The sequence below is a fragment of the Camarhynchus parvulus genome, chromosome 3, assembly GCF_901933205.1.
Source record: "Camarhynchus parvulus chromosome 3, STF_HiC, whole genome shotgun sequence".
NCBI lineage: Eukaryota > Metazoa > Chordata > Aves > Passeriformes > Thraupidae > Camarhynchus > Camarhynchus parvulus.
In genome coordinates, this window is record NC_044573.1 from 1,028,686 (window position 1) to 1,052,005 (window position 23,320).

The window sequence follows — 23,320 nt, forward strand, 5'->3', positions numbered from 1 at the left end:
GTGCTAAAAAATTAATTTGTTGTGCCAGCACCCAACAGGATAATGCCAGAAATGTACCTTGGCTTTGAGAAATGCCATTCCCCATTGTGGAATGAGAAAGGAGTTACCTCAGGAGATAAAGCCAACTATGTGGGTCTAGAATGGTTCTTTTATATAAAAATCCAAATCTCTGAGAAGCAGGCACCAGCTGTCAGTGGGACGGGCCCTGTCCCCCTGGGGTGGGTACACACACCCACCCTGGAGCACTGGGACTCACAGGGGTGAGGACAAACACCCCAGCTCTGTGCTGTGACCATGGCAATCAGCCTGTGCAGGGCACTGCTCAGCACTACCCACACACAGATCACAAATCACTCCTCTTACCTGCTCTTTGTGCCTGCCAGGGCAGACGAGTGAAATCAGACAAATCACCCAACAGGAGGGAGGCAGAACATCAGGTAATAGAAAAAATTGCTAGAGGGGGTGGTCTGGAGCTGAGAAACAGCTTGCACTCCCATAACACCCTTTAAAAATGCTCATTTCTGCCTACAAATATCCATAAGCATCAGCTTCCGTCTGCCCAACTCCTCTGTTTCAGCTCAGAGGGCCTATGATCCTGCTGCAGTTGTCAGCCAAACTCCAGCTGTAAAAACAAAGCTGACCTGGACCAATGAATGCAAAATATTTCTTCACCATATCCAGAAGATGTCCTGCATCCCTCAGAGTGCTCATCTGCCACAGGAACACTCTTTGGCACAGCCCTCTGGCCTGGAGAACGTTTGAATCTATTTTCACGGTGTTTCAATTTATTTTCTGGCTAACCCTGCCTCCTTGTGCACTGCAGGTTTGGAAAAGTGGCAGAACAAAACAGGAACATCATCCAAAAGCTGCAATAAAAGAGAGTTATGTAACCAGAGGGAGCAACAACCCTGCTGCCTTTGTGCCTTCCACCCAAAGCCCTCCAAGCTGTTGGCAGTGACAAAGTGACACAGCAGCCCTCGGAGCTGCAGCAGAGCAGAGGGAATGGGGCTCTGGAAGGGACCCCAGTAGGAGGAAGCCCCAGCTGATGAGAATGTGTCCTGGTGCCCCCAGTGCTCCCCCTGAGCACAAACCTACCAGCTTGATGTGCTCCCGCTTCTGGTACTTCTCACTGTAGTACTGCTCCTGCCTGAGGTTCAGCAGCTGCTGCTGCTGCTTCTCCTTCAGCTCCACCAGCTTCTGGGTCATCTCCGAGTCCAGGGCAGCCAGCTCCTGCTCGATGGTGGAGGAGCTGTGGTCAGGGCTGCTGGTCTCAGACCTGCAGGGACACAGCACAGGTCACCAGGCACCAAGCCTGCCTCCACTTGCCTCAGTCTGCCTCTTGAAGGCAGATCTTTATAAACAGCCTGTTAACAAGTTCTCAGCACCACACACAGAGCAAGAAGATGGGTGACTTTAGCCCTAGTAAGTTAAAAAGAAATTATGAATGATTTATTAAAGGGATGGCTACAGCTTTTAAACCTCATCCCACTGACCCACCAGGGTGGTGGCAACCAGACTCAGTGAGCTATAAAGGCAACTGCCAAGACTTGCCATGGAACTTGTTTATCCCCTTCCAGACAGAACGTGAACTTCAAAGCTGCAGAGCCTCCAGCAGAAGGGGTGAATGCTGAGTATTTTGGAAACAAAGTCATCCCTGCACGCACTCAGCAATAAATTTAAGAGCTGAATGTCACATCTGCATTTACCAAACGCTTCACGTGGCAGGGACATCCCTTTATTTGGTGTTTTGTCCCCCCTTCAGGAAATGCCATGCACAGCACACACAGCAAAGGGCTCCCTGGGCTGCTGCCTTCAGAAGGAAAGCTCACACCCCAGGGGGGAGCAAAGCTCACACAGGAGCAAGGCAAAAACACAGTAACAAAGCTAAAAAGCAACACTAAGGAACAGTTTGGGTCTGTTTTACTCCTTCTAAAGACAGAAGGAAGGATAGATGTAACTGTGAAAGGAGATAAGATGACACTAAACTGCCCAGGAGAAAAATAAACAGCAAATCCAGCACCACTCTGAGGCCAGCACTAAAGCAAACCCAAGGAAAATACATGACAGCAATGAGATGCTGCTGTGCCCCTGCTCTGCTGCTGTGTTTGCTGCCATGCTCAGGTGCTAAATCAGTTGCCTGGGAAACGTCAGAACAGCGCAAGAGATGGACAAAACAACAAAACCTTGAACAGGGAGGGCTGACACGGGAGAAAAATGAGTTTGCTCCTCAGAAATGTGCAGAGACTCCAATGCAAGAGCTGGCTCTGCCTCTCTTCTCTCTCCCAGGTTCAAGCGTGCAGCTGCTGTCACTCAGTTACCTCTCCTGAATAATGTGATCCTGCTCTCATCCCTCCGAGGACACCAGTGCCAAGGTAGCCTCCTTTTATTTCTTGTGTTTTGATTGTGTTTGAATATTCTGCTAAGAGGTTAAGTGTGCTGGGTGAGGGTAATTTAAACATTACAGAGCCAGCAGACAGCATGAATGAATATTACAGTCAGCATACGATGCCATTGCACAACACATATTTTAAAGCGGACATTTCTCTTGTATTTCTGGGAAAAAGGAATCAGGCCTATTTCTAAACACTGGCTGAAATACTGGCTGCTTTTTATGGGATGTGATCATTAAAGAAACTTCAGAGCAACACCAACAAAACACTCGTGCACGTGTATAAATAAATATTTCAAACTTCCTGCAGACAATTCAGGCTTTACTGAATCTTGGCTCAGTTTTAGACAAGGGCAGAAAGCAGAGATTGCTCCTGACAGAGACAACACATTTTTATGGCCATCTGATACAGGCACTCCTGTGAAGTACTGATTTATACTTTGCAGTTACAGGCAAATAGTATCAGCAATAATTTAAAATGATAAAAAATCCCCTTTCTCCTGTGCTCTATTAGAAGTCTGCTGCTTGAGATAATATGTAGTTGCAAGCTTGAAAATACCTGAAAACATATTTGTGCCTTTTTTAAAATGTAACCTCCAGGCTTGTCTTTATGTGCACATCAAACTCCCCCTCTCTGACGCCCCTGAGTCAGCTCCACGTAGGAGACTGCAGGGTTTTGCTGCCTGACATCAGCAGTGCTTTGCAGTCAGACCACAACACAGCAAAAAACCTCACATCCTTTTCTGCTCAAAAACAAATGAGTCATTTTATTCATCCAGCTTGATTTTCTGCTTAGATGTGACTAGGAGGAAAGGCAGAACCGTGCTGTTGTTTTGCCTGCCACTGTGTGTCCCACACTTTGGTGGGGGGAAGCACTGCAGATAAAGCATCCCTGGGCTTGCAGCTGACAGCCAGCCATTAAAGGGAGTTGTTACTCTCCAGTACAGAACCTGGAAGCCTGAAAACTGGCAGCAGCGAAGGCCAGCAGAACACAGACATATTGTGAGTGTCGAGCTCTTATTAAGGCCAGTGACATTCTGCCATCAGGAAGGCAGAAGTGAATAAGCTCCTGCCCAGGGACAAGCTATGGCCTGAGTCCCAGTCACTTACATTTAGAGGTACTATCAACAAGGTTGGCAGCCAGAGGAGGGTTGCAGCTTTTTCCTCTGATCATCTCCTACCAAAAAGTAATTTTTTAAAAAGTTTGTTTAACATCATCATATTTATGAACTGCAGCTACACCAATTTCATGTCGAAGTTAAGAGGACTTTAGTGCTTATCTAGTTACTTTAAAAAATAAATGATGTTAAGACAAAAAGGATGGAAGATTTCTCACCAATGGGAGAAATAAAAAGTTCATTTGCAGGAGTGTCTGACACTGATTGGCTCTGTGTGTGTACATGCTTTGCAGGAGTTATGAATTGATCTTTATTAACATACAGCTCCTTACCATAAGAACAAGGCAACCATTGTGGAAAGGTTAGTAAGAATTCATGGCAGTTTTTTGCATTTAAATTGATAATAACAATTCATAAATAAATAATATAAAAATTGTGTCAGGACAGAGAAGGAGGCAGGGTGGTGCAAGGCTTGGAAAGAGAAAGCACAGAAGGGGCGTTCCTGCAGAGGCAGAGCCAGGCAGTCGTTAGGACACTCCCAGGTGTTCCAGATCAATCATGATTTAACAGCAGTCAGGTGTTTACAATCTCCAGGTGCTTCTTTCCCCTAATTCCACTCCTGGTGCCCTCTCCTGTGGCCTGATCTTTTCCAGGGCTCCACCGTGGAGCCATCGCTCTCACCTCCCCCATTAACCAGGAACCTGCTGCTTTGGACTTTTCTGTGCTCTGCCCCCTCTGTGTGATTTCTCTACCCTACAAGCAGTACAGGTGTCTGAGGGAAGGGGCCCAGCAGCCACTGCTGAGGAGGGCTGCTTCACCCACCTCTTCTTGCTGTCCCTCTTGGCAGTTTTCTCCAGCACGGCTCTCCGCCGCAGGTAGTCGTTCTGGATCTCGTTGTACTTGGCCGTGTGCTCCTTGATCAGGTCGGTGGTTTTCTTGTGGTGCCTCTTCACCAGGTCCTTCATCTCCTTGTAGTGCTTCTTCTGCAGCTTCACAAAGGACTTCTGCTGCTTTAGCTCCTCGATGGTCTGGGCTTCCACTTCTGCAAGGACAATCACAAAAGGCACTTGAGCTGCCCAGCAGTGCGGGATTTCAGCCAGAGGAGCCAGGGATTGCCACGAGCAGGAGTGAACAAAACCTGCTTGTTTGCTGGGGGTGAAGGAAATATGGCACCAACTGAGAAGTTTTACCTGCAATGAGCCAACTGGCTTGAAAGCACTGTGACAAAATGGTTCCACTACTACTCACTACATTCAGAACAAATTTAGCCTCTGTTCTCACAGTAATGCTGCTCTTTTTTCTGGCTAGGATGGTAACTTGGTGGTCATGAAACCACAGCAATTTCTAGAAAATTCCCTGTTGGCACCCCATCTCATGAGATGTACCCAAACATTGTTTACTGCAACCCTGAGGAAGAGCACTTGTGCATTTTCTAGGAGTTACTGCAGTCCTAATCACTGGAAGAAATGCCTAAGCCAGGTGCCTATTTCATAAAAAACATCTTTTTCTCGACAAAAAGCTTATCATTCTTGCAGTGTGACCTGTGTATTTATTACCTGTGAGGACACTCTGGATAAGATCTTCTGTCTTTGCAGGTGCTTTCACAGAACCTAGAGGTAAAAGAGATGTTTAATTCCAATTCTTTGAAAACAACAGCCATGACTGTGCTGCTTGGCTGTGTTGGAACATGGCAGGTGACACAGGACACACCCTGACATGGGCAGACTTTAGTCACTGGAGAAAACACATCTTTTGAGCAGAAGAGGAGCATGAAGACATGAACCCTCTGGCCCAGGACAGAAAGGTGACCTTCCCAAACCCCACCTGAGCTGTGCTGTGTTACTGATAAGGAGGATGAACTGCCTGACACCACTCACACGAGTCATGTGAGTGGCACTGGGCTGACAGTAGAACCCATTACACAGTGTGATGGCAGTGCAGAATTCCTGCACACAGCATGAACCCAGCTCCTTGGGAGATGATCCTGCCTATAGAGACTGCAGCCATAAAATCCTAAACACTGTGTTTAACAAGCATTTGCTACAGGAGATGTGTCAATACAAAGCACACCAGTGCCCAAGACTGGGTTTTGTGTGTGCAGTAAGATGTCACCACGTGCATGAATTATTTGTAAAAACAATTCCAAGAGATTCCTGCACTTGCAGCAACAACAAAAAAACCCCAGCACATTTTCTTGCTTGTAATGAATTTCAGTTTCACCACCAATGCAACTGTTCAGTAGAAGATATCTGTATATTTGAAGCAGAGAAAAGTGGTGGGAAAGTTTCTACCTATTTTAGACAAACAAAACAAACACCACAACTTCCCACCTTTGTTCTTCAGACACAAAGCACTTGAAGAATTATTACCCAGACTAATTTAGAAAAGATGGGACTTTTTTTTCCTCTTTTCCTTTGTTTAGTTTGTTATTTTTTACCTGGTGCTGGCTGGCTGTGCACAACCTGAGTAGCTGGTTTGGGGGTGAGGGAGGCAGTGAAATTGACCCCGTTTTCTGCTGGTGTTGGCCTGGGCTCATTGTTGGCTTCAGACGGTGCATCCCCATGGTCAATCTGAAATCACACCACAATTCACATTACTCTTCCCAACTCACAGACTTCATTTACTTGCAGGTCCAGTTTAGCCTGGTTTTAAAATGAAAATTCTGCAAATGTTGTATCTAAAAATCATTCTAAAATAAAACAACGGGAGAAGACATCCTTAAGGGCTGTGGTAACCCAGGTGGCTCATTTGTGCAGGGTGAATTTCAAGAAGAAATGGAGCGTGCATTATTCTGAAGAAGTATTTTAAGCAGATATAACTCATCAGGGACATTTTTTAGTGCAACATATATTAGCTGCAGCAGATGTGAAGGCTGTACTGCAGTGGAGAGCCATAAAATCTTTCTGAAATAACGTAGGTGCTGCCAGGAGAATGCTCCTCAAATCCCTGCCGTGAACAAAACATGTACACAAGATTACTGCTACATTTCACAGAGACACACCCAGCACTACCATTCTTCACCATTCTCACAGAGCAGGAACATCCTTCTGACTCCCAAGACCTGACATTGCTGTAACTGCACTCCAACCTGTAAACAGTACCTCCATTCTGCTGCACGAGCACATCTGTGGGATCCAGATATTGAAGCATTTTCCACACTCTTTTCCTTCTCTCCAGTCTCCTAAAGGCTCAGGCTTGCAGCATGCACTGCACTACACCCTGAATGTCTGAAACTGTCCCTGTGACCACCAGGATTACAGCAGGCACCCAGCCCTCAGCAAACAGAAGGTCATTCAAAGCAATTTTTATTTTGAAATGTTTCCACTTCCTGCTGTCCCTGCCAGGGCTGGTTGCCATGGAGCCTCAGGGAAGTTTTGGATTTGCTCCTTCAGCTGCTTCCATCTCCTCCTCTGATAGTAATCACATTACATGAGGAGGCAGGATAGCACAGCTGGTTTTTTATTTTTGCCCCATGATTACTCCAGGCTTGCAGAACATCAGCCTGTGCTGCATCAACAGAGGCAGAATGGATTTTGATCCCAGGGTTTTGTGCTGCTGCTGCTGGGCTCCCTCAGCCTGGCCCTGCACTACACTGTGCATTCCAAAATTCCTGTCCCACCAGCCTATTCCCACCAGAATGACAGGAGAGAGACACTGCAGGCAGGAGCATGATGCAAGTGAAAAGCAGTGCCAACAACTTCATTTACACCAAGCGGGAAGGACTGCAGTAAAATACAGAAAAACCTCATTTAGCCAACATTTCTGACAGAGGAATAACGTGACAGGCAAAAGCTGGAGCTGTGATAAACACACACAGATGTGGTTATCCTCACAGCTCTCCTCAGGCTGCAGGTCATTAGTTTAATAAAAACAATGTTTGCTACACACATCACCAGCATTTCATGCAAATAAAGCCAGAATGCCTGCCTCCTGGCAGCTCTGTGCCCCACTGCTTGGGAAGTACTACCTTCCTTTGAGACCTGGTTTGTAGGTGCTGTGAAATGCTGCATCACACCTTGTTGAGGAGCTATTAATGTAACCTGTCACCTGGGGACATAAAACACCTGTCTGCAGAAACTGAAGCAGGAATGTGAGGCAGGATCATGAAGTGAATAAGGAATAATTTTCACTACATCAAGCAATCTAATCTCATTAAAAAGCACTTTCTCTTCCCATAATTCATCGTACTATGCTAAAAGAATGCTAAAATAAACATGATTTTTCCTTTAAAAAAGGGTTTTTCCTTTTAGGCTGTTTTTAAAACATGATGTAATCCAGCCTTCTAATTTACAGTTTTAATATTCCCATAAACTGGTTTCTATTTCACACTGCCATGTCTATTGCAACACAGTGCATTTACCAAGCAGGGAGATCCATACCCATAGGGGGTAGACAGATCCACACCCATAGAGGACTCTAGCTGGTCAATTTTTATTTCTACAGAGAAAAGGAGCTGCTGCAGGCTGGGATTAGCTCTTACCAAGGAATTCCCTGCAAATTCCTTTGGATTGTTCCTCCTATCTGTACGGGACACTTGGCAGGGGAAGAGAGAGCAGCCTTCACTACCTGCATGCTCTGAGAGATTTACAGTGAGATGATCTAAAGGTACAAAACTCACACATTCCTTTCCCCAAAACCAGCTCCTCTCAGGCCAGGCTGGAAGGCAAGAGCTGGCCAAGGGAAGTAAAGGTAGGAACTCCTGCCATAATCACAATGGGAAAAGTGTTTTATTTGTAAATAAATGCAGAAAAGAGAACCTCAGTCAGCTCTTCAGCATTCCTTGCTTATGTGATTGCACTGACCATTAACAGACAAGGGAGTGTGAAGCCTGAAGAAAGGCTGAGTTCTTGGTTTGAAACAATTCACTGCTGGGGAGCTCAGTTCATTCTTGTCCTGTGAGGAGCCAGTGGAACTCCCTGCAGAGGTTGGGTTTAAACCTCTACAGCAAGGAGAGCAAAGCAAAAACCTCTGAGTTTTCCTCTGACAGCTGCTCAGGTCAGCAATGTGTGTGAGGGGAAGGAAAGAGGAGCAGGGAGCAGAATCCATGCTGGGAGCCAGCTGAGCTTTGCACACAATCAGTTCCAGAGTGTAAATCTGGCACTGGGCTTTGGGAATGGGAATCCAGGTGCTCATTGTTGGCAAACACACTTGGGTTAGTTCAGCTGTGCTGCCAGTGAATGCACTTGCAATTAGTGATTGGTGTGATTGTTGTGGGCCAGTAGAAGTGAAGAAATCAGACTGGCAGATGAGGACAATGCTATCATCACAAAACATGGTCAGGGGATTCAAGACTTCCAAGTACAGACCAAAATACCTTTCCCAAAAAGTGCCTTCAAAATAGAAGGTAACTGTGGTGAGCTCAGATTGACACTTCCAGTGGCAGTTTTGTCCCTGTCCCCTGGTGCTGCAGCTACCTCACCATTACACATTTACAGCAAACAGACCACAAGCACTACAGTTTTCTTTCACAAAATATTTCTGTGCTTCTCCAAAACAACCTCCTTTATCCTATGAGCTTCCAAGCTCCTTGACAGCCATCCCTCCTCCTTCCATTTGCTGCAGAAGATACTCTAAGACAAGAATTTTTCTAACTAACAAATAAGCCTGTATATACCAGGGAAATCTGTAGCTTTTCAAAAGAAAAAATGACCTCTAAGGTATTTAAAGGATTCTGTTGAAAAAAAAGCTTTGCTATTAATATAGAATCTCATGTGTGGTGTGTCCTAGATAAATGTCTAAGATCCTGTTGAGCATTTCAGTGTCCTCATTCAGAGAGCTTGTGACACTGCACCCAGAGTGAAGCGCTGGCTACTGAATTGTAATGACTTTCCCTCATCTGGTCTGCTTTGGGAATGTATTCTTGGCTACAAAATCTAGTTCAGAGAGGCTTTGCACATCTGAGGATTGCAGAAGGCAGGCCCTAGGGCAGAGGGCAGTTTAGGGCTGAAAAGCATTTCCCTGTGTTAGCTGGAGACTGCTGAGAGCCCCAGTGACAGTGTCTGGAACAGAATGTTTGACCATGCAGAGCCCATCAGGAACCACAGCTGAACTCTCAGTTATACTCAGAACAACCTCTGTGAATTTGGGTGCACAACACCTTCAATTACACAGAAAAAAGGTTCACAGCTTAGTCTGCAGGTAACCATAAATATCCAGATATTAACAACCAAAATTGGGGCTCCCACAGCTTTCAGCTGAGCTACAACAGGCCTGTTTGTTTATTTACTGCATGGTCTCCTCCCTCTTCATTTCTAACATCCATGAAGGGCTGAACTCGAGGCCCCTTCCCAGTTAAATCATTGTAGGATTACCCTGGGTCTCTGCAGGACATGTTTGCTCACAGGGGATCTATAGAGACAGCATAATCTGAGACACACAAATGTTTCTCAGCAGAAAGACCTCTCCAGAGACAGTCTGAAATTCTCTGCAATTTGTAATATTTTCAGGAAAAACTCCTGACACAGAGCTGTCTTTTTCTGCAAGGGGAACCAGCAGCACCCTGGAAAACAAGGGGCATTGTCTCACAGAGGTTTCAGCTGCTCCAGAGCAAAGCTGCACAGCACACAAACAACACAAATAGCTCTTCCTGTGTCTCAGCTCAGAGCAGCAAGCTGCTCAGTGCACACCGAGGTGCTTTTAGGGACAGCACACCCCCAGTGCCAGGCTGCTGTGTGGGGTGTCCTGTGCCCAGCCCTCCTCAGGGTGACGTGTGCAGGTGTTCTGTAATCAGGCATTTTCAGTGTTTGCCTTCCTAAGCAAAGAAGGTGCTTTTAAATACCACAGCATGATCTCCAGAGACTCAGAAGCCTCCCTTACCTCTTTCTTGACCTCCTCCTCATCTTCCAGAGTGAGTGCAGCCAGCTGCTTAGCTCTCTGCTCCATCAGGTTCACATATCTGATGGGGTTGGATAAGGCCTCAATCACATCTAGGAGCAAGGCAAACACTTCAGTTTCAAAGCCCTGGAGTTATGGCTCTGGCACTCAGGGTTTAAGGAAAAGGCAGAACAGTGTTTTTCCCTGAAGATGGTCTTTGCCTGGCATTTAAACCCAGCCCTGTTCAGAGCAATGCCAAAGGCCAGTTCTCTCCCTGGAGCACGGCACTCTGCCCAGGCAGCAATTTCCCCCTCCTGTGTCCTGCATGCAAAGTTTCACTTGTGCTCCAGTGCCAAGTGCCTGGGCTATCTCCTCCTTTGGAGGCTGCAGAAAAGGAGAGCTGGCCCTAACCCTAGGCCTCGGGCAAGGTGCTGTAAATCAGGCCATGTCCTGGGAGTGAGGAGACACTGCCCCACCAGATGCACATCTCTGCTCACAGGACCGTCATCCCAGCCTGGCAGGTCCTCCACACCCCACGCACTTTGTGTTTCAATTAACACAAAATTATATTAAATAATGTAAAATTATATCCCCTTCTATTGCCCAGCAAGAGAACTGCCTGTATAATTCAGAGTCACCTGCATAAGTGTCAGGGACGTAGTCTTTGACCTCGATGTACACAAAGAGGGCTGGCAGTGTCAGAGGCTGGTTCCTCTCATTCCTCAAGCAGATGTAGTGATAGCCTGCAAGGTAAGGAACAACCAGTTCACAGCATAAACCCCTCCACAGGCATTTCCAGTCATCTCTGTTGTATTTGGTATTCAGAGTGTGGTGCCAGCTGAGCAGGCAGCTCCAGGGACTGCTGGGAGGGGAAGGTTTACCTGAGGGTTTCAGGGATAACTGTACAGACTGCTGGAAAGGCATGAGGCACTCCACCTCCAAATTATACTTTCTCTTTATTCTTACATATGTGATTGATGCTAAAAGCGGTAATTTATTTAAGTTTTTCATGCATTCTGGTTTAGTACCTATGTCTGGATTTTTTTAGTTTAGTGCATCTAATTTAATTTTCAAAAGTGACCCTGGTAGTACTCAGCACCCTGAACAGCCAAAGTAAACTGAGATGTAACAGCCCATCCACACACAGCATCTAATTAAAAAATATACAATGTGGCATGATGGCCACAGAGCGTTTGTGTGTATAAATCCTGCTGTGTGACCATCCTCAGGAATGCATCTGTAAGAAGAGGAATTCCAGGCTGTTTGGAAAGCTGGCTGTCCCACCTTTGACTGATCACTGAGTGCCATGTCCAGCTTGGGAGCCAGCCCTGTGAGAGGTGTCAGGATGCAGGGCAGGAGCAGGATGCATTTACCTGGGGAATCCTCACCTGCCTGATGTAAGCCACTCTCTCTCCAAGCAAAGGCTAAATCCTTGCTTTGGCAATAGTGACAGGGCTGTGCATTTATGTGACAGCAGGATATAATTTCAGTAGCATCTCAGAAGAGGGAGAAATGAAATATTACAAAGGGTTCTCAGTTCTCTCAGCCTCCTCCAAGTTTTCAGCAGGACACAAACTGAGCCCAACAGGCTGCTCTCCACCACGTGCTGTAAACTGAGCATTGCTGGAGGCAGAAGCACAGAGAATGGGCCTGGGGGAACAGCTCTGCTAAGATTTCACTTGCCAGAAGAGGGAAACCCTTCCCATCCCCCTTCTCCTCTCCAGTCACCCACCTACCTTCCTCTGGCACTCAGCAGCTCCATCCATTCAGCCAGCAGAAAATGCAGCTGGCATAACAAGGGTGTCAGCTGGACTGACAAACTAAGTTTGCTCATGAAAAAGGAGATTATTCCTCAGGAGCAATTTGGTCAGATGTGGGGAGATGTGAGTTTTGTGTTGGATAAGGCACAGGGCAGATAGAGATGCTCTTCCTTTAGCAGGGAGCAAAGCTGGGAGCACGCTCACGGCCCACATGCTTGCCCTAATTCAGCTTCCTCCCCTGGCTGGAGAATCTGGCACTGAATGTGAGCACTTCCCTTGCTCAGACTGCCAGTGCCACTGCCTCTTTCTGAAACAGGATCTCTAACAAGCCCCTGGCCTGCAAAATGCAGCCGGAGTTGTCACACAAGGTAATTTTCATTGAAGTGACCACTAATTAGAGCAAAAATAATGCAATATAGAAGAGGCCAATAATGATATTTTTCTTTTAATTTTCAGCAATGAGGATGAAAGTAATTTTGGATTGATTTAAAGGTATTACAGAGATATAACAGCTGGCATACAGGTCAGCCCTTCATGTGTGCAGAAATTACATTGAGACGAGCAGGTTTGGCTTTCATTTCCAGCCATGTCCATTCTCATAAAGATGACATCAAAATTGGCTGTTGCTGCTCTCTCTCCTCTTAAAAGTGTGCAGTTGCCCTTTTCAGCATAAACCTGTTGCAATTGCCCTTTTCAGCATAAACTGTGAGCATGAAATTGGTGTACTGGAGAAAAGGAAGTGCCAACTATGCCTCCAGTGCTTTAATTCCATTGCTTTTCCTGGATGGTCCAAAATTTCCACTTCTGCTGAAATATGGCATTTTTGCTTTTCAAGTCCTCATTTGCTATGAGCTGCTGAGTGGTTGCTGACCTGGACCACCTGAGATTGTGCCTGGCTGTCTCTTTTCAGCACACAGTGCCTGTCTGGATGGGGGAAAGCTTTTACCTGGTCGGATTGCTGAGACTGGCAGGATCCGATGGCCAATGAACTTCCCTCCTTCCTCATACACTGCCAGCCTTAAACAGGCCAGGGAAGGCAGAACCACCTGCAAGGCAATATGACTGCATTGTCAAATTTCACCTCTGAATGATGCAGCTCCTTCCCAGGCTGCACAGAACGCATGCTAAAATTTATCTAGTCACTGGAAGGAAAAAAAACCAAACAAAAAAAACCCCAATGCAAAAAGCTTCTCTGATTTATTTTCAGCTTCTAAAAATAGTAGTCTCTGAGCACAGGGGCAGTCAGGCATGATCCTTAACTAAGTCCAGAAATGAAGTACACTAATTAGAAGTTCATTACAGAAGAAAAATGCCAGTGATGTTTCCAAACAAGCTCTGGCACGCTGCCAAAGGAAAGCCATTCAGAAGGCCAAACTATTGAGGGAAAAGAGCACTGCTGCAAGTACCAAGTGTCTGAACACCCTTGGGAGCTACACTTGCTGAGAGAAACCCAAAAGAAACTGCTTTACAAGCACCTGGACTGGGGATGTGCTCAACCAAGGTGCTCAGTGAGCAGAGCCCAGAGGTTCTGTTCAAATACTGGCTGCAGGCATACTGCAAAGTGCTATAAAACATCCCCACTGCATGCTGCCCAGTGTCCTCTGCCCACAGCTCTTTTTGGGAAGCAAGGGTTATTACACCAACCTTCTTGAACACTATGGCTTCCTCTTCCCACACTGGATTCACTGCATTGCCTTGAGAGGTCTTGGTCTTCAGAGCTTTCCTCCTGGTATCCACAGGCAGGCCAAACATGTCCACCTCCACATAGGTACCCACTTTTTTATCAGAAAGGAACTGGCCTGAAATGATCTAAAGCCAAAGAAGCATTGTCACAGATGGCTGTGGTGGATTAGGAAATGAGTGGCTGCAATGCAGATGCATAACTCTCATTAATGATCAGTAGTGGGCATTAAAAGTAGAACCAAAACAGAAAAAAACCCCAACATTTAACTGCAGACACAGAAAGACAGCTTGTGAGGCCTGGTTTCCTGTGACCCTGTGGTCCTGAATTCCCCTATGAGCAATAATGTGGCCAGGCTGCTGCCCTTCCCTCAGCAGGAACACTCATTTGCATCTCCTCCTCAATCTGTATGGCCAGTTCCTGAGAACTCTTAGGTTCTATCTACTCTCAACAACAGGGTCAAACAATGCTTGAAAAAACAGAGGCTTAAATGGCAGAGATATTATATATATGCTTTTAGCTGTGAGGGAGAAAACAATCTTAAAAGTTTGTGTTCTAATAAAGGCTCAGGAAGTTTATGGTTTTGTAGCTGGAGATATAAAAGTGAATTCACCAAGTGAATTTGTTCCCTGTCACAGCCAGTGCAATCTATTCCCCTGAACACTTATGCAGGTAATTCTCCATCTGCACACTCCTGGCAGTCCCTGAACTTCATTACAGGTCCTCAAAAAGGAACAAGGAAAACCAAGTTGGCAATGAATTGCAGCTGACATTTATGGTTCCACAGTTGTGCTGGAGAACTTTCAGAAAAGCAGAAAAATTTATTTATGCTGAGCATGTAGTGTTCTAGCTATTCCAGTCCAACCTCCCACTTCACAACAGCATGTTTTAAATCCAGCCCTTTGTTTCTAAAAAACACAGCCAAACTGCTCCTAAATCCATACACTTCCCAGTTCTGTGATTCTGGAATTACTTCTATGGCAAAGAATACACACAATAAAAATCTATTGATTTCTCCTACAATGCAAAATGTGAGGCAGAGTTTAAAAATTAAATGTTTCTCCACGAAATTAAATTAATTTTATTTTCTTGGCTTAGTATAGTCATTTTCAAGGCCCCTGCACCACAGAAATAGAAATATATCCATGCTCTGGCACTGCCATGAGAGCACTTGCACCAGCTGCATCCATACCTTGACAGACAGAGTGTTGGCCACTATTCCATCCACTATTCCCTCAGTAAATGGATCAAAGTGCTTGTCTGGCCTTCTCATGAATTCTGGCTTTAACCTGTAGCCACTTTTGCCATTGTACTCATACATTCCCATGTTTATTTGCATAGACAAATCTGGATGTGAAGAATATTGGAAAGAGTTATTTTTTAGACAGATAATTTCAAAAAGCAGTGATTTTTTTTTAAATTACTGTAATTTCATACTGACTGTAACAGAGACAGTACAACCCTGGGTTAAACACTTTAATTAGCAGCTTTATAGTATACTTTAATCCTAGATAATTTTTGACAAATACAACCTTTCCTACCTACGAATCAGCAAGTGCATGGGAGAAGCGGACACATGCAGCTCCCCAAAGGCAGAGAACAGCAGGACTTGACTTACCCACAGTTTGGAAGTTGAGGGCCACCATCTGGCAGCCAGCATTCCAGAAGACTTGGGGCATGTAGTTGGAAGAGTCCACTCGTGTTCCCTTGGGGTAAATCCTGCTCAGCTGCATCTTGTTGTACCTGAGCAGGGAGTGGTTAAGGTGCACAACACGTGGCAAGAATCACCTGGCAGGTGAGAAGGGCAGCTGCAGGGTTAAATTAAACACAGATGATTCTTTACTGGTTCCTCACTGGATTTCTGCAAGCATCATGCTTCCAGGTGCCCACAGTTTTGTAGGAGATGTGATAAATATGGGGCAGTTAAAGGTGCTGCTGTTCCTGCATGGAGTGCCCAGAACAAGCAAGGAAAGAGCACAGGCACATGCATTAGGAAGACCATATTAATAAAATTCCATTTATCTTTACAGTTCCCACTTTGGGATTTCCCTGGGATTACATTACCAGAGGCCAGCTGCTTGTAAACAGTGAATCTTGCTCTGGGGCAGGGAGAGGTGTCCAGTTAAAAAGTGGTTTTCTGCAATGAGATTAGAACTGGCCTCTACATGGACAGAAATGACAGATCTTCTGGCTGAGTCTCCAAATCTCTGAGATGAGAATGTGCTGCAGGCAATCCTTGGAAGGAGCTCTCCATCCATCCCCTTTGAGGCACTGCTTTATCTGTTTATCTCTTTAACTTCATTCATTCTTAACTGCAGCCATGAGGAGAGATACTGAGAAACATCAGAGGGTTTAACCAGAATGTTCCTTAGCTTTTCTTTAGCTAAGAAAAGCTACAAAAATAAAAAAAAGCATTGAGAAATTGTGTGCCAATAAATCAGTAGAGGCATGATGGCAAAGTGAGTGTTCTGATGTGGCTTTGCAAAGAAGCAATTTTGACAATTTGCTCACCATAACTCACCACTCCATATAGGATGATAAATTTAACAATCAGAATTAGGTCTTCAATATGTCATTTGTGCCTATTCCCTCTAGTCCTAGCCCACAGCACGAGGACTCATGCCAGTTTTTAAATTAGCTCATCAGAACTCAGGCCAATTAATTCATTTAGAAATCTTTACAAAGAATAAAATCTAATCTACAAATTTCATTTGGGTTCCCTATTTCCCCAGCTCCTGTCTGTGAATTCCAATAAAGCTCTGTAGCAGATCTCAGATATAGAAGGACTTAGGAAGGCACTTTGTGAAAGTCAAGGATACTCCACAAATTCCACAGGAGACTTTGTAAGCTGCTCAAGCCCTTTGGTTTCCACAAAGGAAGACATTTCAAAGCTTTTGTTGCGTTCTGCAGGTTGAGAGGGGAGAGAAAACCAGGGATAAAACAGGTTAGAGCACAAATTGGTGTGGTTTAGTGCCAGTCCCTTCACCCCATTTTCAGCTCTTTTCACCCTGATCCCAAGGAACTGACACAAGCTGTGCTGCCAGCAGGGCCCTTGCTCTGCACACACCCAGGGTTCCATCTGCAGAGCCCTTGCTCTGCACACACCCAGGGTTCCATCTGCAGAGCCCCTGCTCTGCACACACCCATGGTTCCATCTGCAGAGCCCTTGCTCTGCACACACCCAGGGTTCCATCTGCAGAGCCCCTGCTCTGCACACACCTGGGGTTCCATCTGCAGAGCCCTTGCTCTGCACACACCCATGGTTCCATCTGCAGAGCCCTTGCTCTGCACACACCCATGGTTCCATCTGCAGAGCCCTTGCTCTGCACACACCCAGGGTTCCATCTGCAGAGCCCTTGCTCTGCACACACCCATGGTTCCATCTGCAGAGCCCTTGCTCTGCACACACCCGGGGTTCCATCTGCAGAGCCCCTGCTCTGCACACACCCATGGTTCCATCTGCAGAGCCCCTTGCTCTGCACACACCCATGGTTCCATCTGCAGAGCCCTTGCTCTGCACACACCCAGGGTTCCATCTGCAGAGCCCTTGCTCTGCACACACCCATGGTTCCATCTGCAGAGCCCTTGCTCTGCACACACCCATGGTTCCATCTGCAGAGCCCCTGCTCTGCACACACCCGGGGTTCCATCTGCAGAGCCCTTGCTCTGCACACACCCAGGGTTCCATCTGCAGAGCCCCTGCTCTGCACACACACCTGGGTTCCATCTGCAGAGCCCCTGCTCTGCACACACCCAGGGTTCCATCTGCAGAGCCCTTGCTCTGCACACACCCAGGGTTCCATCTGCAGAGCCCCTGCTCTGCACACACCCAGGGTTCCATCTGCAGAGCCCCTGCTCTGCACACACCCATGGTTCCATCTGCAGAGCCCCTGCTCTGCACACACCCATGGTTCCATCTGCAGAGCCCTTGCTCTGCACACACCCATGGTTCCATCTGCAGAGCCCCTGCTCTGCACACATCCAGGGTTCCATCTGCAGAGCCCCTGCTCTGCACACACCCAGGGTTCCATCTGCAGAGCCCCTGCTCTGCACACACCCATGGTTCCATCTGCAGAGCCCCTGCTCTGCACACATCCAGGGTTCCATCTGCAGAGCCCCTGCTCTGCACACACCCATGGTTCCATCTGCAGAGCCCTTGCTCTGCACACACCCATGGTTCCATCTGCAGAGCCCCTGCTCTGCACACATCCAGGGTTCCATCTGCAGAGCCCCTGCTCTGCACACACCCAGGGTTCCATCTGCAGAGCCCCTGCTCTGCACACACCCAGTGCCCCAGAGGAGGGCAGGGCTGAGGCTGGAGCAGCTGCAGGCAGCAGGGGGGCAAAGCACCCTGTGGGTGCACCGCAGAGGGTGAGCCCAGAGATGCCACCTGTGACACACAGGGGCTGCAGCACTCGCTGTGGGCACTGCTGGACCTCTGCCCTGTCCCTGCAGGCTGATGTGAGGCTGGAGCCACCTGGAGCTGTGAGAACTGATGTCCATGCCAGGTTAAAGGGAGCAGAGCAGTGCAGTGGCTCTTGGTGCATCAGGGGCAAGGCCAGAGCTGCCCAAGCCACCAAACACCGCTACACTACCATCCCTGAAGGCGCACTCCTTGCCCCAGCAGGGATTCAGACATAATCCCCAACTGATTTCAGGCTCTTAAGATCCCTTTCATTTGGTCAAACTTTCTGATCTGCCGGTGGTGAGCAGCTCCTCCTCCACACCTGAGCTGGTAGAACAAACATTACTTTGTGCATTGCTTGTCACTCACCTTAGCCTGATGTGGGCACAGCCTCTCAATGCACCCAGGCACCAGCATGCAGCAGAGCCTAAATCAAGACCCTGCTAGCTTCAGAACCTTCCCTTGTGGGCAGAGGAAAGGCTTTCTGTGAACTAACACTTCCCACTCCATCCCAGCCAGCCCTGTGCTTGCCTGGAAGGGCCACTGGAGTTAAATCCATTAACTCAGCTCTGATCTGTTTAAAAATGAGGGGACAGTGCCTGTGGTGGAGCAAGACCTCTCCAGCCTCAGCCCCTTACTGCAAGCAGCCAGAAAGGCAGAGAGAAGGTTTAGAAATGGCTGTAAGAGTGCTGCAGCCACCCAGGGACAGGCAGCAGCAGGGCTGGCCAGCTCCCCAGAGCCAAAGCTCAGAGGAGCAGGACAGAAACAGGTGGGCACTGTCCTCCTAGGGAGCCAGAAAGGAAGCACTGCATCCAAGGAAACTGTGTGGGCCACTGTGAGAGGAAAATGTGCTGCCAGCCTGGGAGCTAGAAACCATTCTCAGCCTATGCTGGAGAGCCAGAGGATGAACATGGGTTTCCAAAAGTAACTCTCTGCCTCCAGGAGAGCTGGGACTCACCCTTTATGGTGGTCCCTATTTCTAATCAGCAACCATCATGCTACTGCTATTATTCACAGCTGTTGTCTCCAAATGGTGAAAAATTCCCATTATTCCCTACAGGCTGCTCTCCTACCACTCCCTCTTCCTTTCTAGCACACAACATCCTTTCCTTCTCCAGCTGGCTCACCTCCATCTCAGCTTCTCATAAAGGCACTGAGATTATTGTTATTCCAGCCACCCCTACTGATGGCATAGCACAGCAACACACGTGGACTGGGTTTGTCCTGTTCAGAATGCAGGTGCTAGAATTTCTGGTAGCAAGAAACTCTTATTTCCCAGCCTTGTCTTTAAGTAGAGCATTTGTAGGAAACCAGAGCTGGTAGCTGTTAAAGGATTTGGTTACCAACTGTCCAGAGCTTAATCAGACCCGTAATTAAAATCAGAACAATTATTTCCTTGTAGTATCTGGAGAGGATTAAGGGACCTGCCCTTTGAAGAGAAAACTGCAGGAGAGACATTTCTCTCTCGTGATACATTACACTGTGCTATCTTATCAGGAGCAAATTACTGCAGAGGGAACAAATAACTCATTGAAAACTGTCTGAAAAACGTGGGAAAATACACTTACAGCTCCTGGCTGCTAGAGAAGAGGGAACCTTTCTAGTGAGGGCAACCAGGGCACTGGTACAGATCCCCTGCTGTTCAATATTGCTGTTACCAGCTTGGATCCAAGACCAGAAAATGCACTTTTAAATGTGGGAATGACAGAAGCAGTGAGCTACTGCTGTCACCACAGAGGTCTGGATCACAAATCCAAACAAACTCTGAATAAAACATAATAAATTAGCAAAGTGCTGTACCATTGAAACTATAAAACTGTATAAAAGACAAGTATGGATCTCTACACTTAAGAAAGTGAGGTCAAGTGAAGAAAAGTAAAATTTTTGGGAAACAGCTGGATAGACAGCAAACTGAAAAGCAATCCTCATTTAATCCCTTCTTTATTCAGCTCATTTAAAGAAGACCCAGCAGTGAGTCCAGGCCAGGACTAAGACCAGAACACCCAAGTTGTTCTTTAGCCAGCCAGCAACATTTTCCACCTAGGCCCACATTTATCACACAATGATTTTTTGACACAAACACCAAAAATTTAATTCCTTAACAATCTGAGTTCACTGAAACTCTATTATTGATCAAAGGTCACATCAGGACTTAGGAGAAAAATCTGGACAGCAGCAGATCTTTACAAGAAGCAAAACTCAGAAAGACAAAGGCATGGAAACAGGAAAAAAAAACCAAAAAAAACCCCTACATGAGACAATTCCCTAACAGCTGCATCAACTTGTAGTGCTAGGATTCACATGGCTTCCTTTCCAGAAGGCACATCTCCTTCCCACTGTGCTCTTGTAACTCTCATTAGAGCTGGAGGAGATTACCAACACCCCGAGGGCCACTGGTGCAGGGAACAAGCACAGCTCCCTGCCTGGGGCATGACTGCTCCTGTGTGGCATCTGCAGGAATACCCACACACCAGTGAACACTGGGAACTTCCCACATGTTTGTTATTCATCACAGCAAATGCCACATCCTGTACAGAGACGGGGACTTAGGCAACAATTACCTGTCCTCTGCCAAGGACACCACAAATCCCGAATAAATTAAAGTGCTGGGCACTTCTTTAACCAAAAAGCTCCAAAAGCACATTAAACCTGTCAAAACAAAGTGAGAAAGGGCAGGCAGACAGCAGGGGTGTGCATCAGGGAAGGCAGAGATGCTGCAGTGTTTACTGAGGATGCCACTGGGTGCATTCCAGCAGGGGGTGAAATGCTGGCCCTTCCTTCACAACACTCAGAGGCAGGAAAGGGAATTTGCATATGGGGAAGGGCAGACTCTGCCTGCCCTGGATCTTCCATAGAAGTACTAGAGACAAAAGGAAGCAGGAATATTTATGACCACCTTTCTCAAACTGCTTCAGTCATGGACAACAAAGACAATGCAAGCACATAACTTTCAAAACTGCTCTTGAAATGTCAGCATGTTTACTGTTGATGAAGTTGGATATTTAGACTAAAAGAGGTTTCAAAACACAAATGGATTTATTTGGCTGGATACCAAGGGAACATTTTCTGTCTGTGTTCCTGTATCTAATTGAGAGGAAGCCAAGCAGCATTTCTGCAGAACCCTGCCAAACACTTGCCAGGTAATTTTAAGATGTTTCTTACTTACTTTTTGATACTTCAAATGACTCGAACTTCACAGGCTGAATGTAGTTTACCAGGTTAGACATCTCTTCAGTGGCCATAGCTTCACTTCCAGCAGTACCCTAGGGAAGAGAAGGGAAAATGCTGCAGTTGGGTCTGTCCACCAGAGGCCACAAATGCCAAAGCCCAGTTTTCTATCAACTGTGGTGTCTTTCACTGCCCCTGGCTAGAGAAGACAATGCTTCATGTAGGGAATGCCACATGGGAAAGAGCAAAGTGGGCTGGAGGATGGACATGTTGACCATTCATTCTTTTCACGTGGCTCCCAGGGAAGGGACAGCGTTGCCTCCAGCCCAGTGCTGGGCACATGCATTAGTGCTCCTGCATAAATAATGAACCTCTCAGGTTTTGAGGGCAGATTTTTCATCCAACAATGCTAAAAGGCAGCTGCCTCAAACAGGTCTGCCGGGGTGCTGTTTGTTCGTCATCTTGAGAAAACAAAAGTATAGAAAAAGCAGAGGTGTGTTTCCAAACCGAGCAACAACCAAGCTGGGGAAGCTGCTGCTCTGCCTGCCTTCCTCCACTGGATGGCAGCTCCAGTCCTGCTAACAATCACCAACCCAATCCCCAGCCTCATCCCCGCCCTTACTTCATCCATCGACGACTTCTTACAGTCGTCATCGTAGTCATCATCGTCGTCGCTCTCCATGTCCGCTTCTCCTGCAAAGTCCCAAGCACAAGATGAAGCCTGGCTGAGGCAGCAGTGACAATGAGCAGGGACAAACCCAGGGAGGATGTGCAGGCAGCCCTGCCTGGAGCAGCCTGTGCTGTGCACGTCCCAGCAGCACCAAACCCAGCCCTGCTCCCGAGGGACTCATCCATCCTCAGCAGGAGTTCAGTTCCTATTGCCCAAGCAGCCAGAACTCTGCAGCTGCCTGATGCTCATTGCTTGGCAAGCAGCCCTGGGAGGGGAGTGCAGAGCGCTCTGTGTGTGGGGAGGGTTTCACACTGCTCTGACATTCCTGACTTTGGGACACAGCCCCAGGGCTTGGGGGTGTGAGTCCAACCTGCAGGGGGCATGCAGGACTCCAGGAGTGCCCCAGCCCCTCTGGGGAGCTGCAGCCTGCACAGGGTGGAGAAACCCCCATGAGAATCCATGGGTTCTGCTGTGCTGTGCTACCAAGGGCTGCTCAGCAGAACCACCTGTGCTGGGGCATGCCAGCAGAGCCCTGGCCCCGAGGGCAGCAGCACGGGGCTGGGGCCGGGGTCTGGCACAGCAGCATTGTAAACTCAAAAAAAAAAAAAAAAAAAAACACAGCGTGGGGCGCAGTGCCAGCTAGCCAGCTGGGGCACTGCAAACCCAGCAATGGCAGCAGTGCCCAAGGCTCATCACAGCCCGTGGGTGCCTGGCAAGGCTCTGGAGCTGAGCTGTGCCAGCTGGGGGCACTGCAAACCCAGCAATGGCAGCAGTGCCCAAGGCTCATCACAGCCCGTGGGTGCCTGGCAGGGCTCTGGAGCTGAGCTGTGCCAGCTCGGAGCTGAGTGTGCCAGCTGGGGGCACTGCAAACCCAGCAATGGCAGCAGTGCCCAAGGCTCACCACAGCCCGGGGTGCTCCGCAATGGCCAAGGCCCGTGGGTGCCTGGCAGGGCTCTGGAGCTGAGCTGTGCCAGCTGGGGGCACTGCAAACCCAGCAATGGCAGCAGTGCCCAAGGCTCATCACAGCCCGTGGGTGCCTGGCAGGGCTCTGGAGCTGAGCTGTGCCAGCTGGGGGCACTGCAAACCCAGCAATGGCAGCAGTGCCCAAGAATCATCCTGTCCCTGAGAGCTCAAATGGCACCAAACACAGCACATCCATTGCCCCATCCCAATTCCAGGGCACCCCCCAAACTTCCACGGGCAAGGTGAGAATTCTTTAATGCTCATTAACAAAGGCCTCTCCTCGCCTTCAAAGTGTTTTGATTGGTTGCATCAGAAATTAAATCATTAAGGAATATCAAGGTTATCTTTGCATT

The 23,320-nt window shown here is 47.5% G+C and overlaps 1 protein-coding gene across 3 annotated transcripts in view; it reads right to left on the reverse strand.

The window, feature by feature from the left end:
• The window catches only part of PLCB1 (phospholipase C beta 1), a 323,139-nt gene that overhangs the window by 56,986 nt on the left and 242,833 nt on the right, over positions 1-23,320 (reverse strand). For all 3 annotated transcript variants that reach the window (XM_030946647.1, XM_030946646.1, XM_030946648.1), the window contains exons 15-27: positions 21,957-22,027; positions 21,333-21,429; positions 16,581-16,665; positions 15,380-15,504; positions 14,954-15,108; positions 13,725-13,889; positions 13,027-13,126; positions 10,959-11,063; positions 10,324-10,433; positions 5,945-6,077; positions 5,064-5,117; positions 4,330-4,549; positions 1,096-1,276 (exon numbers count right to left, since the gene is read on the reverse strand). In XM_030946647.1, the coding sequence (XP_030802507.1) occupies positions 1,096-1,276; positions 4,330-4,549; positions 5,064-5,117; positions 5,945-6,077; positions 10,324-10,433; positions 10,959-11,063; positions 13,027-13,126; positions 13,725-13,889; positions 14,954-15,108; positions 15,380-15,504; positions 16,581-16,665; positions 21,333-21,429; positions 21,957-22,027 (1,601 nt within the window). The remainder of the gene's footprint in view (positions 1-1,095; positions 1,277-4,329; positions 4,550-5,063; positions 5,118-5,944; positions 6,078-10,323; positions 10,434-10,958; positions 11,064-13,026; positions 13,127-13,724; positions 13,890-14,953; positions 15,109-15,379; positions 15,505-16,580; positions 16,666-21,332; positions 21,430-21,956; positions 22,028-23,320) is intronic.